The 16768-nt window shown below is 47.1% G+C and overlaps 1 protein-coding gene and 1 long non-coding RNA gene across 5 annotated transcripts in view; one reads left to right on the top strand and one right to left on the bottom strand.

Moving 5' to 3' along the window:
* Window positions 1–1758: 1758 nt before the first annotated feature.
* On the bottom strand, window positions 1759–8139 carry LOC112304059 (uncharacterized). 4 transcript variants are annotated; one of them, XR_008427086.1, is made up of 4 exons: window positions 8027–8139; window positions 6807–6889; window positions 3297–3401; window positions 1759–2354 (listed from the first exon to the last, which is right to left on the bottom strand). It is a non-coding gene; the product is annotated as an uncharacterized lncRNA (long non-coding RNA). The 4 variants fall into 4 exon arrangements; XR_006655281.2 differs by lacking the exon at window positions 8027–8139 and adding an exon at window positions 7609–8020; XR_008427085.1 differs by lacking the exon at window positions 8027–8139 and adding an exon at window positions 7935–8013.
* A 62-nt stretch (window positions 8140–8201) lies between these two features.
* Window positions 8202–16768, top strand: part of RAB5IF (RAB5 interacting factor) — a 10291-nt gene continuing 1724 nt past the window's right edge. The window contains exons 1-3 of the mRNA XM_024559658.4: window positions 8202–8497; window positions 10569–10672; window positions 16543–16672. Coding sequence (XP_024415426.1) covers window positions 8384–8497; window positions 10569–10672; window positions 16543–16672 — 348 coding nt within the window. The 5' untranslated portion in view covers window positions 8202–8383. The remainder of the gene's footprint in view (window positions 8498–10568; window positions 10673–16542; window positions 16673–16768) is intronic.

Raw genomic sequence — 16768 nt, 5'->3', positions numbered from 1 at the left:
TGTAGGTAAAGAAACAAGGGTTATTTGCCTGATCCTAAGTGGAGCTAGGGTACGAATTCAGGCCTGTCTTGCTTGGAGGTTACCCTGAGGTCTACCCAGACCTTGAACTAGTGATGGGCAGTTCACAACCTGCTGGTATCCAGCTATCTAACGGTTTGGGCTAAAGCACTGGAACCTTGTTCCACAGAACCAAATAAGGATGCCAGATCTCCCACAGGTCATGCTCCTTTAGGGGTTTGGAGACAGTTTCCCTGCGCATCTCCAGATTATCAAGAGCTCCAACTCAGCCCTTCATTCACCTAGCCTGCTGGTCTTCCCACTTCCCTGTCAGAAACCACCAAATGGGACACTTGGCCTTGGGGCTTGGCACAGTAGGAACATGCTGGAAGGGCTCTTAAAAATAAGTTTAATACTCACTTCACATCTAGGAAACAATATTCCCATAAAAGGGGAAGTGATTCGACTGCTGCAGGAGAAATGGCTTGTTACAGGTTCAGAACTGAAAAGTCTTCTGAGCTTCAAACTGATGAGCTCTGGGCAAGGAAGCACTTAGATAATGAAAGTTGATGGCGATCAGGTGGCTAGGGTCCCTCTCCAATGAAGGTAGGAGTGTTATCTAAGAACACCTACCTTTCCTGTAACAGTCTCATTGAAGAAGGAGCTTTTAAATGCCTTTCTGCTCCCTGGTCTTGAGTACATGTGGTAGGTACTTGGGTGGGCTATGTATTACCAGACCTCTTTATGCCCCAAAGGGGCCAGGATGATGCTTCCAGTCCTTTGGTAAACATACACCCTGTGTCCTATAGTAAAAAAAAAAAGGCGGGGGGAGGATGGAGGGGCTCCTCAAGACTGAGGGTCAAGAAAGGCCTCTTCCTTTTACTGTTTCTGAAAGTGGTCATTTCTCCGCGGGCTTCACTGGTACACTACTCCCCATCTCAGCCCCGTGAATAGGAATCTCTAGGGTGGGAATCGGGATTCTGGGTTTAAAAGGTACACTCCAGTTTGGAAGCTGATGATGTGAAAGTTGCCAGGAGGCAGGGCCCAGGTCTATGGTGGTGTGGCTGTAACCTCACTGTTAGCCACCACAGGAGCCACAGAGAAATATGCGGACCTTGGGGGGGGGTGTGTGTGGAAATAATCATCACTGCTCTCGGTGTTGCTGGTTTCCAAGGCACTCCGCTATGATCAAAGCCTGGGTTCAAATTATGGCTCTGTCACTTCATTAGTTGTGACCTTAGGCAAGTGAGTTCACCACCCCAAACTTTAGTGTCTTCATCGATAACATGGGAATATTTAGGTCCTAAGAGGATGAAATAGGATAATCCATTTCACTGTTGTGTAGTATTATCTGGCCTCTCAGCATAGGGCCAATAGTAAAACACAAGGGCTAGAATAACTTGCTGCATTCCACACAGCTTTCAAGCGGCAGAACTGGCACTCATGACTCAAAGAAGTACTTCTGCCTCCATACGCATCAGGGTCATCAGGACAGATGGAAGTGCAAATTCCCAAACCTGCCCCCAGAGTGTCCAGGAATTCACACTACTCACTGATGCCACAGGAGACCCAGTCACTTACAACCAGGGCACTGATTTATCCCCAGAAAACTGTTGGGTTGAGAAGACAGCACCTCATCTTCCAAAGGGAGTGAGAGGAAGAGGGTACCACGAAGTAGTCTCCCCAAACCATCTGACTTCCCCGTGGCCCCCCAGGGGTCTGTGGTGGCCTTAAAGTCAAGCATAGCCTTCTTGAGGCCACCATCTTATTTTTATTTTTTACTTATTTTAGAGAGAGGAGAAAGAAACACTGATGTGAGAGGGAAACATTGATTGGTTGCCTCTCATATGCACCTGGACCGGGGACTGAACCCACAACCCAAGCATACGCCCTGACCAGGAATCGAACAGCAACCCCTCGCTCTGTAGTACAATGCCCAACCAACCAAGCCACATGGGTCAGGGCTGAGACTATCACTTTAATTACATAAACAACCTACATTCACTATAGAAAAACTTAAAGGAGGGGAGTTCAGTATAGTGGTTAAGAGTTTGGACAGCTTTTGGAGGAAAACAAATGTACAATATGTAAAATATTTAGCAAAACTGACACCTACAAAGGACTCTTAAGTGCTAGTAAAACATTTACTGTAGGTAAAAAGAAGAGAGAACCAGGATGCAAACTCAGACCTCTGCTTCACAACAGGTGCTCTTTCCGTAGCTCATGGTGTTCCCTCCAGAACTCCTGATTCCTGTGACTCCATTCATGTCTGTCTGGGGCCGCGATCCTTCCTCTCAGAGCACACCTGCCTCTCCAAATCCTTCTAGGAGCAGCTGGCAGTAGTACAGGGCATTCGGCTGGGAGGACACACAGGCATACCTTGTTTTATTGCGCTTTGCTTTACTGAGTTGCACAGATACTGCATTTTTCACAAACTGAAGGCAAGATTCTCCACCAGCAAAAAGATTACCAATCACTTCATCGTGGTGGTCTGGACTGAACTCACAAGATCTCGGGAGTGTATGTCTGTACTCACCCCCAAGGCTGAGATTATGTGTTTAGGTGGTGCTAAAAAGCCCCAACATGACAAAGGCAAAATCATTCCAATTCTAAATCTGTCTCTCACTTCCAAATCTGACTTCATCAAGTTCTTTTCCATCCCAGACCACCCAGGATGTTTAACCAGATGGATGCACTGGAATTCAGCCAGATTCCCTACTTTCTAAGATAAGGAAAACCTTGGGTGAAAGCAAAAAAGGAACCTTCTAGGCAAGGGCTCTCCACTACAGCTCCCCCACTTGGCTTTCTCTGCTCCTAGAAAGCTGAGAGGGGAACACAGACTGGGTTTCGCATGCCTGTCGACTTCCTGTGACACTTATGTAAACACAAGTTTTGTGAATCTCAGAGTTAAGGTCAGAGCTTCACAATATAATACAATATGACATAAAAAATCAACTTTTGGGGGAAGGGGGACTAAAATCATCTGTGCAGATGATATGATCTGGTGTAGAAAACCCGAAGAATCCACACACAAAAAAAGAAAAAAACAAACAAGCCACGGTTAAACTAATAAATGGATTCAGCAAAGTTGCAGGACACAAAATCAGTGCCCCCAAATCAGTTGTTTCTATACAATAACAATGAACAGCCTAAAAGGAAATTAAGAAAATAATCTTATTTATAATAGCATCAAAAAGAAAATACACTTAAGAATTAACCAAGGAGGTGAAAATCATATACTAAAAACTACAAAACATCACTGAACAAATTGAAGGAGATACAAATAAATGAAAAAACACCTTGTGTTCACGATCGGAAGAGTTGATATTGTTAAGATTTCAATACTATCCAAAGACATCTGTTGGCTCATTGCAATCTCTTATCAAAATCCCAAAGACTTTTTCCTGCAGAGATAGAAAAATTCATCCTGAAATGCATATGGAATCCTAAGGACCCCTCAATAGCCAAAATAATTTGAAAAAGAACAGTTACAGGACTTACTTCCTGATTTCAAAACATACTACAAAGCTATGGTAATCAAAACGATGTGGCAGTGGCATAAAGACAGACAAATACAGCAATGAAATAGAATAGACAGCCCTGAAATGAACCCTCGCACATATGACCAAATTAAAACAGCACACAAACACCTGACCAACTTAAAAATAGTTCTGCTCCCTTACAGCAGATCCGTGTTTAAACACAATCCTTGACTTATTTTACAGAGAGAGCACTGCACAGATGCCGTCCTCCAGCTGCACCCAGAACCAAAGGATTGGGACATGACAGGAACTTGAACACCAGAACCCTTACCTTAAGTGGCTAAGGTCCACGGTCCTCTAATTACAACTGGCCTTTCACTTGGCCCTAAAAACTTGCCCTGAACCCTGGATCAGGGAGACTGATCTGAGCCTTGTCTCCAGTCTCTTCGTCTAGCTACCTGACAAAAAAACCCTTCTGTCTGTGAGAAACCTGTTGCCTCAGACTGTGGCTTTTCTGGGTGCCACAGGTGAGGAACCCTCTGACTTTGTTCACCAATGGTGTGAAGACTATTCAACGGGGAAAGGAAAGTCTTTTTAACAAATGGTGGTAGGAAAACTGGGTATGCTCATATAAAAGAATGAAGTTGGATCCTACCTAACACCGTATCAAAAAATTAACTCTGAAAGGGGTTAAGAAGTGCAAATTACCAGTTATAAAAATAGTCAAGGGAATGTAAAGTGCAGCATAGGGAATATCGTCAATAGTACTGTAAGAACTACGTATGATGCCAGATGGGTGCTGGAGTTTTCGGGGTGATCACTTTGTAAGGTATATAAATGTATAATCGTCATGTGGTACACTTGAAATAAATAGAATATTGTATGTTGCCCCGGCTGGTGTAGTTCAGTGGATTGAGTGCAGGCCTGCAAAGCAAAGCAAAGGATTGCAGGTTCCATTCCCAGTCAGGGCACGTGCCTGGGTTGCAGGCCAGGTTCCTCAGTGAGGGGTGTGCAGGAGGCAACCACACATTGATGTTTCTCTCCCTCTCTTTCTCCCTCCCTTCCTGTCTATCTAAAAATAATAAATAAAATCTTAAAAAAATATATTGTTATGTCCATTATAACTGACTCTTCGGTTCACAGGCCAGCATTCAATCCACTGAGCCACACCAGCCAGGGCTTGTCAACTATAACCAAAAAAAAATTTTTTTAAATAACTCAAAATGGATCAAAGACCTAACAGAAGAGCTAACATTATAAAGCTCGGAGAAGAAAACAGGGGGAAAGCTTGATGGCATTGGATATGGCAATGATTTCTTGTATATGACAGCAAAGGCACAAGCAACAACAAATTACACAAATTGGACTTCATCGAAACTAAAAGCTTTGGCCCTGGCTGGTGTGGCTCAGTTGGTTGGAGTGTTGTCCCATAACTAAAAGGTTATGGGTTTGACTCCCAGTCAGGGCACATACCTAGGCTGCGGGTTTGATCCCCAGCTAACCCACTCTGGGTGTGTACGGGAGGCAATCAACTGATGTTTCTCTCTCTCCCTTCCTTTCCCCCTTCCTCTCTCTCTAAATGCAATGAAAGCAGAATGTCCTCAGGTGAGGATAAATAAAATTAAATTTAACTTAAAAAAATAAAAGCTTTGGTGTATAAAAAGACACAATAAATAGACTAAATAGGCCAACTCACAGAATGGGAGAAAATATTTTCAAATTACATATATGATTAGGGATTAATACCCAGACTACATACAAAACTCCTAAAACTCAACAAGAATAAATATGACCAGACTCAAAAGTGGGCAAAAGTCTGGAACAGATACTTGTCCAGAGATATACAAATGGACAACAAGCACATGAAAAGATGCTGAACATCACTAATCAGCAGGGAAATAAAAATCAAAACCGCAATGAGATACCACTTCACAGCACTTGTTATCAAAAAGAACAGAGTACAGCCCTGGCTGGTGTGGTTCAGTAGACTGAGTGCCAGCCTGCGAATCAAAGGGTCGCCGGTTTGGTTGCCAGTCAGGGCACATGCCTGGGTTGTGGGCCAGGTCCCTGGTAGGAGGCATGTGAGAGGCAACCACACATTGTTTCTCTCCTTCTCTGTCTCCCTCCCTTCCCCTCTGTCTAAAAATAAATAAATAAAATCTTTAAAAAAACCACAACAGAACATAAGCATTGTCCAGGATGTGGACAAAGTGGAACCCTTGTGCACTGTTGGTGGGAATTTTAATGTTGCAGCTGCTACAGAAAACAGTATGGAGATTCCTCAAAAAATTAAAAGTAGAATTATCATACGATCCAGCAATTCAACTCTGGATATATACCAAAAGAGATGAAAGCAGGGACAAGAATGGATATTTGCCCACTGATGTACACAGACACATTACTCACAACAGCAAAAAGATGGAAGCAGCCCAAGTGTCTCTCCCTCAGTAGATGAACGGATAAGCAAAATGTGGGATATACATACAACAGTTGTTTAACAAACATTTAATAAAATTATTCAGCCTTAAAAAGGAAGAATATTCTGACACATGCTACAACATGATGAACATTGAATAGGTTATGCTAAGTAAAATAAACCAATCAGAAAAGGGCAAATACTGTGCAATCCCGCTCTTGGGAGGTATTGAGTCATATTCAGAGACAGAAAGTAGAATGGTCATTGCGCAGGGGTTAGGGGGTCAGTGGGTACAAAGTTTCAGTTTTGCAAGATAAAGATTCTGAAAAAGGATGGTGGGGGTGGCTGCAGAACAAAGTGAATGTACTTCACTGTGCCACTGAACTATACACCTAAAAATGGTAAGTTATATACTTTTACAGCAAGTTAAATTTTAAGTTTTAAAAAAGAATTAACTCCATTTTATTCCAATTTTCTCCATCTTCGGTGCCCTACTAAATCTCACCTGAATAACTTTTTCCTTTTTCCAATTGTTACTTTTTTATTGTTGACACTCACTTGAACAACTTTTACAGTCCTTAGTCTCCCACTCTGATCCAGTCCTCCAAATAGGAGCCAGAGTGATCTTGCTTAAGATGCAAACCCGAAAAGCGAAGTCTTCTGCTCAAATCCTTCCTGTGGCTTCCTCCTCCACCCTTGGGATAAAAACAAACTCAACAGGACCCTCCCTTTCCTTCCTCGTCTGTGGCTGTATTCCTTACCGTTAATTAGCCCACGTGGTTTTATCTCCTGAAATGCTCTCTCGCCTTCCCCTCTGTCATTCCCTTCATTCCTACTCTTCCTTCAGAGCGGTCTTCCCTAACTCCCTGTTACAAACCTTTACTGTCAGCCCCAGCAGACTGAAAATGTACCTTTGACCATGGGCTAAGTAGTCCTCCAACATTCTCGGATAGAGCGCTCAGTTTCTCTCCAGTGCTGCATGCCACTAGGGAGCCTGTAAAAGAGGGTTTAGACTGATGGCCCACTTCCAAGCTGGAGTGAGATGGTTAGGCTTCACCACAGTTAGCACGCGGGAGGGAAACGGGTTCCGAAAAGAGGCGGGGCCCAAAAGAACAAGGTCCAGGGGGAAGGAAGGACTAAAGGTGTACATCCATGTGGCCTATGGGGTCCTCCCACCAGGTCCAGGCAGAGTGCTGTCTATCACCTTTGGGGTACAGCCCCACTCAACCTTGGGGTTAGGTTGTGGTGGAAAACACCAGCTATGGAATTCTGAGAAAGCTGTGCAGGAGATTCTCTTACTCACATAAGGTGGAGAACTACCGGTGAATTAATACGGTATGCAAAGGCTGTTCTGACCTTGTTGTCTTTAAGACTTCAAGCTTAAGGTTAAAGTACAGATTTTGGAATCAGACAAACCCAGGTACTAGCTGAGTGATTCTGGGAAGGTTACTTTGTCTCTAAATCCACTGCACAGAAGTGTGGTGCCTTGGTCTCAACTTAATCGCATAGCACGGGGCGCAGGGCACCACCTAGAGGGCTTATTAAAACGCTGATGTAGGCCCCGCCCCCAGAACTTCTGATGAAGTCCGAAAATTCACATTTCTAACTAAGTTCGCAGGTGACGCGGCTGCTGCTGGTACAGAAACACTTTGGGAACTACTGACCTAGCACATATCGAGGACACAACAGATGAATACCAAGACATTCTGATACCTCATAAAGCAGTCTCTCCACTTGAACCCTGTGAGGAGTCCTCAGCTGGTTCCAACTCGCTATATAGCCTTAAGAAAATCATTTCTCCTCTTTGGGTCTCAGTGCTCACTTGAAACACTAGGTTATTACAGAAAACAGTTAACATCCTGAACGAGGTCCTAGGAAATTTGGAGAGTTAGGGGAGAAAACGAGCAGGGGCTAAATCCTGAGAGGCAGCCGGGGCTCCCGGGGAGCAAGGTTTGGGTTAAAAAGGGCACGTCGGGAAAGGCAGGATCGCGTCCTGTCCCGCTGACAAGCTGTGGCGATCGGCGACGCTCCGGTCTAACCTCCGCTTTCGCCTCATACGCCGTTCTTGTCTGCACAGCGCCTCCTCGCGCCCATGTCCCCCTCGCCTCCAAGATTGTCCCTTCCCTCTCACCTTACCGCGCGCCGGGCGGAAGCTTACTGTCACTTCCGCCCTGCGTAGCGCGCTTGCGCTGAGACGACAGCTACTTTTTTCACTCGAACGGCTGCGCGGTTGTCGATTGGCTGCGCGGGCACGTCGGCACGAGGACGCACGGGCTTCGTTGCTCCTCCCCTCGCGGCACCTTGGATTCGGCCGAGCGAGCTGAGCTGGACGCTTTGGCTGAGTGCAGGCAACTGCAGCGCGCCGCCGAGCCACTGTGCTCAGCCTGTCACTGCTGCCCCGCGCGCCGTGACCCGCGACCCCAGACCTTCGACTCCTTTTGGCTCGGCCCGCGCGCCCCAGGCCCAGCCCGGGCGGCGCGACGGGAGGATGAGCGGCGGGCGGCGGAAGGAGGAGCCGTCTCAGCCGCAGCTGGCCAACGGGGCCCTCAAAGTGTCTGTCTGGAGCAAGGTGCTGCGGAGCGACGCGGCCTGGGAGGACAAGGTGCGGTGGGATCTGGCGAGGGCGCAGGTTCGAGGTGCCGGCTGGCACTCGGGGATGCAAGGACAGGCCCGAGCTTGCCCGGGTGCGGCCGAGTGTTGGGGTGTCAAGGCGAATTCGGCGGGCCCGGACCGGAGAGCCGAGCTCCGGGCTCACAGCGCAGTGGACTAACGGTCGAGCCACCTGGATCACTTGGGCGGGAAGCAGCGTGGAGGGGGCAGAGGAAGTGTCACTCGCGGGCAGGGCGTGTGCCTGAATGGCGAGATTGAACCGAATTTGATTTGACCTTTGTCTTTTCCTCCCAGTAGGATCTTGAGTGAGTGAGTTATTTTGCCCGAATTAACTACCTAACATAGTCGTTAGCACCTACTGGATACTTTCTACGGCAGGTGCTGTCCCCGCGTTGTCTCACTTAGTTTTCGGAACAACTCTGAACTGGGTACTCTGGTGTATTAAACAGGTAGCGGGAGATACATGAGGCTCACTAAAGTAGAGCTGCCAGTTCCTTATTGTTGAGTGAGAAAGACTGAATACCTTACGTGTGAGTGGCGGGACTGAGATCACCTTGCATGGTGTGTGTGTGTGTGTGTGTGTGTGTGAGAGAGAGAGAGAGACAGAGAGACAGAGAGACAGAGAGACAGAAAGAAACATGTGTGAAGAATGGTTGGGGCTTCAAAGATGTCCTTACCGGTCACACACATTCAGATCTGAGTTTGGGCACTCCCCAACTCTGCTCCATGATCTGGAAGGGACCATCACAACCAACTTGATTCCAGTTGGCCTGAAAAGAATGTTATATTTGCAGTCTTAGAGGGGGCGGGGGATACTGGTGAAGTAGGCTTTCCTCCCAAGAGTTCCAGTAAAGGGGGATGGGAGGCACTTGCTGAAATTGTCCCAGCCCTACCCAGCTCTTGCAAAACCTTTCTGATCTGCTGTGTCATTCTTTCTTCCTTCTTCTATAAGGACTGGTTTCTGCAATCTAGGGCAGGTCGGAAACCTGAGTTTTCCTTGTCCTTGTACATAGGGTAGATATGCTGGCACCTGCCTCCAGCACTTTTGTTTCTAATCCTCTCTCTCCTTTGTGACTTACTCAAAATTCAGTGTGCAGGGAGATGGTGCTGAGTAGATTGACTGTCTGCCCCTCTGCTTGGCGTTAGTGTATCTGGGCCTCCCCAAGTGAGATAAGAGTTACCAGTGGCCAGTAGCACAGTTACTATCAGAGTCATTTTACCACAAGCTAAATCATTTTTGTAGCTTCTCAAAAAAGGTAAATGACTTTCCTAAAAAATTTTTTGACAGTACATTAGTTAAAGTTGGGGACAGTGGAAGAAGGAAGGGCTTAGGATAGAAAAAGCAACAGGAGAGAGCCTAGGCGGGGCTGCTTTGGATCTCTAGAAGTTTTATAGGTGCCCTGACTGGTGTAGCTCAATTGGTTGGGCATAGTCCCGCAAACCAAAAGGAATCAGTTTGATTCCTGGTCAGGGCACCTGCCTGAGCCCAGTGCTCAGTTGGGGCATGCAAGGCAACCGATGGATGTTTCTCTCTCACATCAATGTTTCTCTCCCTCTCTTTCTCCTCCCTCCCTAAGAATAAATAAATAAGACCTTAAAAAAAAATGTTATAGGAAAGAAATGATCCTAGGCAGGGCTGCTCTGGCTTACTGGAAAGCCTTAGAAAAGGAGGCTTTGGAGACAGGTTCAGGGGGTTAGCCTGGGACGAGCTACCACTGCCCATTGCTCCCCTGGTTGTAAGTCTTGGGGGACCCTTAGAGTTTAGGAAATGCCTGCCTGAGAGGGAAGAAAGGTGTGGGCGTGCTCCCAGGAGCGAGAGCTCACCTCTAAAATTTTTAGTTTTAGAGCATAGCCCCTAAAAGTCATCACTAAAGACAAATATTGTTTTGTTTTGTTTACCACCTTCTGGTATAAGAGGAGGAATGCCCCATACAATTGCTTTTGGGGAAAAATTCTCTGGAAGATGTGTTTAGCAGGAAGCTTCTCTGTTCCTTACCTGTTACAGGAGGTTCTCCTGTGGCACCTGCTCCAGATAACGCATGCAATCTCTTTTTTTTCTACAGGATGAGTTTTTAGATGTGATCTACTGGTTCCGACAGATCATCGCTGTGGTCCTAGGTGTCATTTGGGGAGTGTTACCATTACGAGGTTTCTTGGGAATAGCGGGGTAAGTCTTGGGTAGCTTGCATTTTCATGATATCATGTCTTTTTCTAATAGAGATTATATTTTTCCTTTTATGAAAAAGGTCATTGCTACATTGGAGGATTTTTTTTTTTTAAGTACCTGTGTGTGTGAGATGGCTAAAGCAAAAGGTTGTGCTCAGGTTGGCGCTCCTGGGTCTGGTGTACCACTCCTTGCTTCATCGAGCCCAGGAGCATCTTAGGTCAGGTATGTTACCTTCCTGAAGGCTGGGCCAGTCCCTGCATTCATGGGTCCAAAGTGACCTCATGCAAGAGGCTACCACAGGTCTGTTGGTGGCAGGCATCATTTAGTTGTGTGACCTTTGTTTGTATGGAATTTGTGAAAGTGGAAGAGCTTCTGTACTTGATGACCACTCCTACCTGGCATGACGCTGGATGTACTGAATCTTGGCTTTTTCAGAAGTTGTTTTAGGTCCCTGCATTTTATTTTATTTCATTTATTTTATTTTATTTTATTTTATCTTTTTATTGATTTTACTTATCTTTAGAGAGAGGGGAAGAGAGGGAGAGAAACATCAATGTGTGGTTGCCTCTCGCGAGCCCCCCACTGGGGACCTGGCCCACAACCCAGGCATGTGTCCTGACTGGGAATTGAACAGGCGACACTCTGGTTTGTAGCCCGGTGCTCAGCCCACTGAGCCACACCAGCCAGGGCAGGTCCCTGCATTTTAGAGGCAGTGAAAAGGTCGAAGGTTTGGCCCTCCACTGTTACTGTGCTCCTGTAAACAGTTGACACCAGCCCCTGGTCATGGCTCTGCTTAATGGGCCACTGAAAGTGAGCCCACATGTCCACTGCCCCGTTGGCTGAACTGAAAGGATGTGTGGCAGTTGTCTTAAGATAGGAACTGTGGGAGAACCAAGATGGCGGCGTAGGTAGACACACTGCGCCTCCTCGCACAACCAGAACTGACAGAGAATCGAACAGCAAGGGGGACCAACACCAAGAAAATAGAAAATAACCATTCATCCAGACTGGTAGGAGGGGCGGAGACGGGCACCAGGGTGGAGAGGACACGCGTGGCTGTGGCGGGACTGAGACTGGCGGAGTGTGGGACAAATGGCGCAGGCGGTCCGAGCACTAGCAGACCCTGCGGTCCCACATTTGCACAGATAAACCGAGAGGGCCGGACTCAGAGTGGCGGAGAGGGGGGCAGGCAGAGCAGCGGGTAGCACCCCACGGCACCAAATTCGCCCACAGATAAACCTGACGAACGGCGGGCAGAGAAGCAGACCGTGCAACCCAGGGCTCCAGCTCCGGGAAATAAAGCCTCAAACCTCTGATTGAAAGCGCCCCTGGGGGTTGGGGCTGCAGCAGGAGAGACTCCCAGCCTCACAGAAGAGGTTGTTGGAGAGACCCACAGGGGCCTAAAGTGTGCACAGGCCCACTTACTCGGGAACCAGCACCAGAGTGGCCCAGTTTGATTGTGGGTAGCGGAGTGAAGGATTGAAATCCGGAGGAGAGTAAGGCGGGCGCCATTGCTCCCACTCGGCCCCTCCCCCTCGTACAGCGTCACAGCTCAGCGACCAGCGTTACCCCGCCCTGGTGAACACCTACGGCTCCGCCCCTTAAAGTAACAGACGCGCCAAGACAAAAAAAAAAAAAAATGGCCCAAATGACAGAACACTTCAAAGCTCCAGAAAAAATACAACTAAGCGACGAAGAGATAGCCAACCTATCAGATGCACAGTTCAAAGCACTGGTTATCAATATGCTCACAGACTTGGTTGAATCTGTTCGAAAACCAGATGAAAAAATGAAGCCTATGCTAAGAGAAACAAAGGAAAATGTACAGGGAACCAATAGTGATGAGAAGGAAACTGGGACTCAAATCAGTGGTGTGGACCAGAAGGAAGAAACAAACATCCAACCAGAAAAGAATGAAGAAACAAGAACTTGGGAAAATGAGGAGAGGCTTAGGAACCTCCCGGACGCCTTGAAACGTTCCCACATCCGAATTATAGGGGTGCCAGAAGGAGAAGAGGAAGAACAAAAAATTGAAAACTTATTTGAACAAATAATGAGGGAGAACTTCCCTAATCTGGCAGGGGAAATGGACTTCCAGGAAGTCCAGGAAGCTCAGAGAGTCCCAAAGAAGCTGGACCCAAGGAGGAACACACCAAGGCACATCATAATTACATTACCCAAGATTAAACACAAGGACCTACATCCAAGATTACTGTATCCAGCAAAGCTATCACTTAGAATGGAAGGGAAGATAAAGTGCTTCTCAGATGGGGTCAGGTTGAGGAGGCTCATCATCACCAAGCCCTTATTATATGAAATGTTAAAGGGAGTTACCTAAGAAAAAGAAGATCAAAAATTGGAACAGTGAGAATGACAGCAAACTCACAGTTATTAACGGCCACACATGGAACAGAGGCGAGAGCGGACTGGGCAAACAGCTAGAGCATGGGGGTTGTCATTGGGGGAGTGGGAGGGGGAGAGAGGGGGAAAGGTGCAGAGAGTGGGTAGCGTGGATGGTGGGTGGAGGGTGGACAGGGGGAGGGTAGGGGTGGTGTGGGAGGTGTAGAAGCCAAGGAACTTGTGGGTGTGGCCTATGGACATGAACTGTGGGGGGGGGTGTGGGGGGGAGGGGGGTGGGCGGGGGGGAGTGGAGTGGGGGGGGAAATGGGACGGCTGTAGTGGCATAATCAATAAATATATTAAAAAAAAAAGAAAAAAAAAAAAGATAGGAACTGTGGGCAAGCGTGGTGGGAATGACAGGTAGGGCTGTGACCTTTTCCCTTTTCATGCAGGGAATATAAACTAGCACCCTTACCGTGGAAAATCACATTGATTTCTTTTTTTTTAGGGATGATCGTATTTCTTACTATTCAATAACTCTAGGATGCAAAGGGTGGAATAAATACCAAACTCACTTAAGTTGCCTGTTTTCTCAGAGGATAACCCAAAAGGAATGTATCTGTCTTAACTAAGAAGGTTTTCAATTTATGATACTGAGCAAAGCACCGGTACAGGGAAGCCAGTAAGAGTTATTCTCTGCCTGACTTTGGTGGAGTGGACGCTTGCTGAGGGCTGCTGATTGCTGGTGATGAGACACAGGACCTGGTGCTCAAAGGTCTTCCCAGGTTGGACGTGGGATATCGGTAATGTTTTTAGAGTGTTGGTCACCCCATTTGAGCCTTCTATGAGAGAAAAGGCAGAGAAGGGGAAGAAGCCAGAGAAGGGGGGAAGGCAATCTAAGGGCAAAGAGAGCCTCTCATCTTCCCAAGGCCACTTTGTCAGGAGACGTTCAGAGGCCCCTGTACCTACCATGTCTTGTAGGACTCCTAAGGGATTTCTCTCAAGTCACCAATCTGGAATAATACAGTAAGGACTAGAGCTAGTCTAGTATACTTTGCTCTGTGGCAGAAGAGTTAAGCTAGCCAAACAGACCTTTCTTTTTTTTTTTTTTTTCCTCCTTTGTTTATAGAAAGCTCTGGATTCAAGTTCCAGCTCTGCCACTTTCAGGCTACATAATTTTGGGCTCACTTTTCTGAGACTCCGTTTCCTCATCATCAAGACGGGAGCAATAAAAATGCCTGTCTTACAAGGTTAATGTGTGAATGAAATGAAATGATACAAGTAAAGTGCTAAGCGTAGAGCTTAGTATGTCATAGGCACTCCATAAAGGGTTCACTGCAGTTATTATGTGATGGACTTTACAAAGAGGGGTAAAATACGGCTATTGAGAAGATGGGGAACGTAGTGTTCGGGAGTGAATTCGTGGCTCGCCCGTAGCGCACAGCGCTGCTTTCTTGGGACTGCTTTGTGGGGTCCAGTCCCACATTGCCTGCCACAGCCAAAACTAGAATCCCTTCCCTCCTTTGGTGGGTACTGTTACTGCTGCTCTTGGAAGGTGCCCAGGGACATCGACTTTCTTCTCCATCTGTCTGACCAAGCTGGCTGGACTTAGGGGCAGAGCTGCTCTGGTGCTCAGTTCAGGTGACTTGCCGCCCCTTAGCAGCCCTCTGTTTGACCCCAGTGTGGCTCTCATTTCTGGTGTGGCCATCAGTGAGGGCCTATGAAGGTGAAGTCATTTCCTCAGGTCCCAGTGATAATGTGCCTGAGAACGGAGGGATGGTTCTGCCCTGTCTGCTGAGGTTTTGCATATTATCAGAGGGTTCCTGCCTGTCTCTTTCACAGAGCTTGGCACAGGGTTAGTAAGTGCTCAGGGAACGCTGTTAAGTTTTTTAAAAACTGAAGTGAGCTCCCCTGAGAGCAGGGCTGTAGGTTACGTTGTCTCATTGCCTTCTAGCCTGAAGTCATTGTGTTTGTTAGATTCGTTATTTTGTTGGATCCTGACAGTTGTTTTCAGGATAGAATTTTTAAAAACCCATTTGAGAGTCTAGTCTTTAATGTTCTTCTCTAACCCCCAATGCAGCATGTTCATTTCCTCATACATTTGCTGTGTGGTTCTCACCCTCGTTTACAATGTAGACATTAGGCCCATCTTCGAAGCTCAGTTTGAGCCTTTCCAGTCCTTTCTAAGCCCCCTCTCTTGACCACCAAACATTTAAATGCCTTTGTTCCTGTGACTTCACTTTCTACTAAGTGTGTAACCCTTAAAGGCAGGATTTCCGCTGCCCTGTCCTTTCTCCCCGCCATTCCTTATCCCACCTTCCCTTGCATCTCCCTCTCACCTCACCAGTCCAGCCCCAGCTTATTAGCTCAGTCCCAGAGTGACATTTCTGTGTCCCATTAGGAATCTCTTTCTAGAGCTACTAACTCAGCCTGCCCAAAATGAAGCTCTTGTTAGAGCGAAGTGGCCAGATTGGCCAGGTCCCAAGATTTCAGCATAAGGTAAGAATGTGGCCATAACATAGCCAAGCCAAGGACTCTTTATTTTAGATGAATCCAAGAAAACCCTTTCTTCTTCTCTCTACTTCTGTTACTCTAACAGTGGTACTCCCAGGCCCTTAGGCTCCAGCCACTGTCCTAGCCCCTGTCCTCGAACTTTATTTGTGCTTGTCCTGGAACATGGTGCCAGTCTAAATCAACCTCCCAGTTCCGGTTCCTTCCGCTGAGGAGGACGCCTGCACTCTCACTGTCTACACACTGGACTCCTGAAGTTTGCAGGCCTACCTCACTTGCCACCTTGCTCAGGGTCCACCCCTGCCCCTGGCAGACAGATTTACATTACTCAGTGGCATCTAACTGCCTTGCCCCACACCTCATCCATTAGGAGGAACCAGTTCTCTTTGCATTTTCCACCTCCGTCTTCAGCAGGGACATGTCTTAAGACATACAGCCCTGGAGGTGCTTGCAAACCTCTGGTTTCAAGTCCACTGCCACTGCTGTTTTTAGTCCCCAGGTACATGTGGAGCTGAGGGCAGGAACTCTGCATCAAGTTCATAGCAGACAGACAGTGGACACCCAGAAATGGCCTGGGAGTTACACATGGGCTGCTTTAGTACATGGCCTTGCTTGTTCAACCAGGCCATGGAGCTGCAGCTTAACAGTGTTTGTCCCATGGCCCCTCACTCCAGCTGGACCTTCGGACCTTCGGACTCAAGTCAGCTACTGGTCCTACTTAGGACCAGCCCGTCTGTCTTCAAGGGGGCTTAGAGAACCTAAATCTGCTCTCTAATTTATTTTTTTTATGCTTTGGCTGGGCAACTAAAAAAGAGTTGTTCCTTCTATCTCTAGCTCAGCCAGATGGGCAGCTCCTTCAAGGGCCCAGGTGTTTTCTTGTATTATTTCACGTCCCCTCATAATAGAAATAGTTAACTGTGCAGTAGTGAATACCTTAGTAGAGCTGGGCGATGTGGTGGGAGTTCTGAGTCTTCTAAGCTTACGGTTTGTTTTTGGTGCTTCTCCCTCCCTCCCTCCAGGTTTTGTCTGATCAATGCAGGAGTCCTGTACCTCTACTTCAGCAACTACCTACAGATAGATGAGGAAGAATATGGTGGCACGTGGGAGCTCACGAAAGAAGGGTTTATGACATCTTTTGCTTTGTTCATGGTATGTGTAGCTGATACTTTTACAGCGAGTATTACCATTTCATGAGTTATTCAAGGGGAGCCTAATGATTGAGTGACCCTGTGTGACTGGGCTACC

Source organism: Desmodus rotundus, chromosome 6 (genome assembly GCF_022682495.2).
Source record: "Desmodus rotundus isolate HL8 chromosome 6, HLdesRot8A.1, whole genome shotgun sequence".
Taxonomy (NCBI): domain Eukaryota; kingdom Metazoa; phylum Chordata; class Mammalia; order Chiroptera; family Phyllostomidae; genus Desmodus; species Desmodus rotundus.
This window is presented reverse-complemented; position numbering and strand designations above follow the sequence as displayed.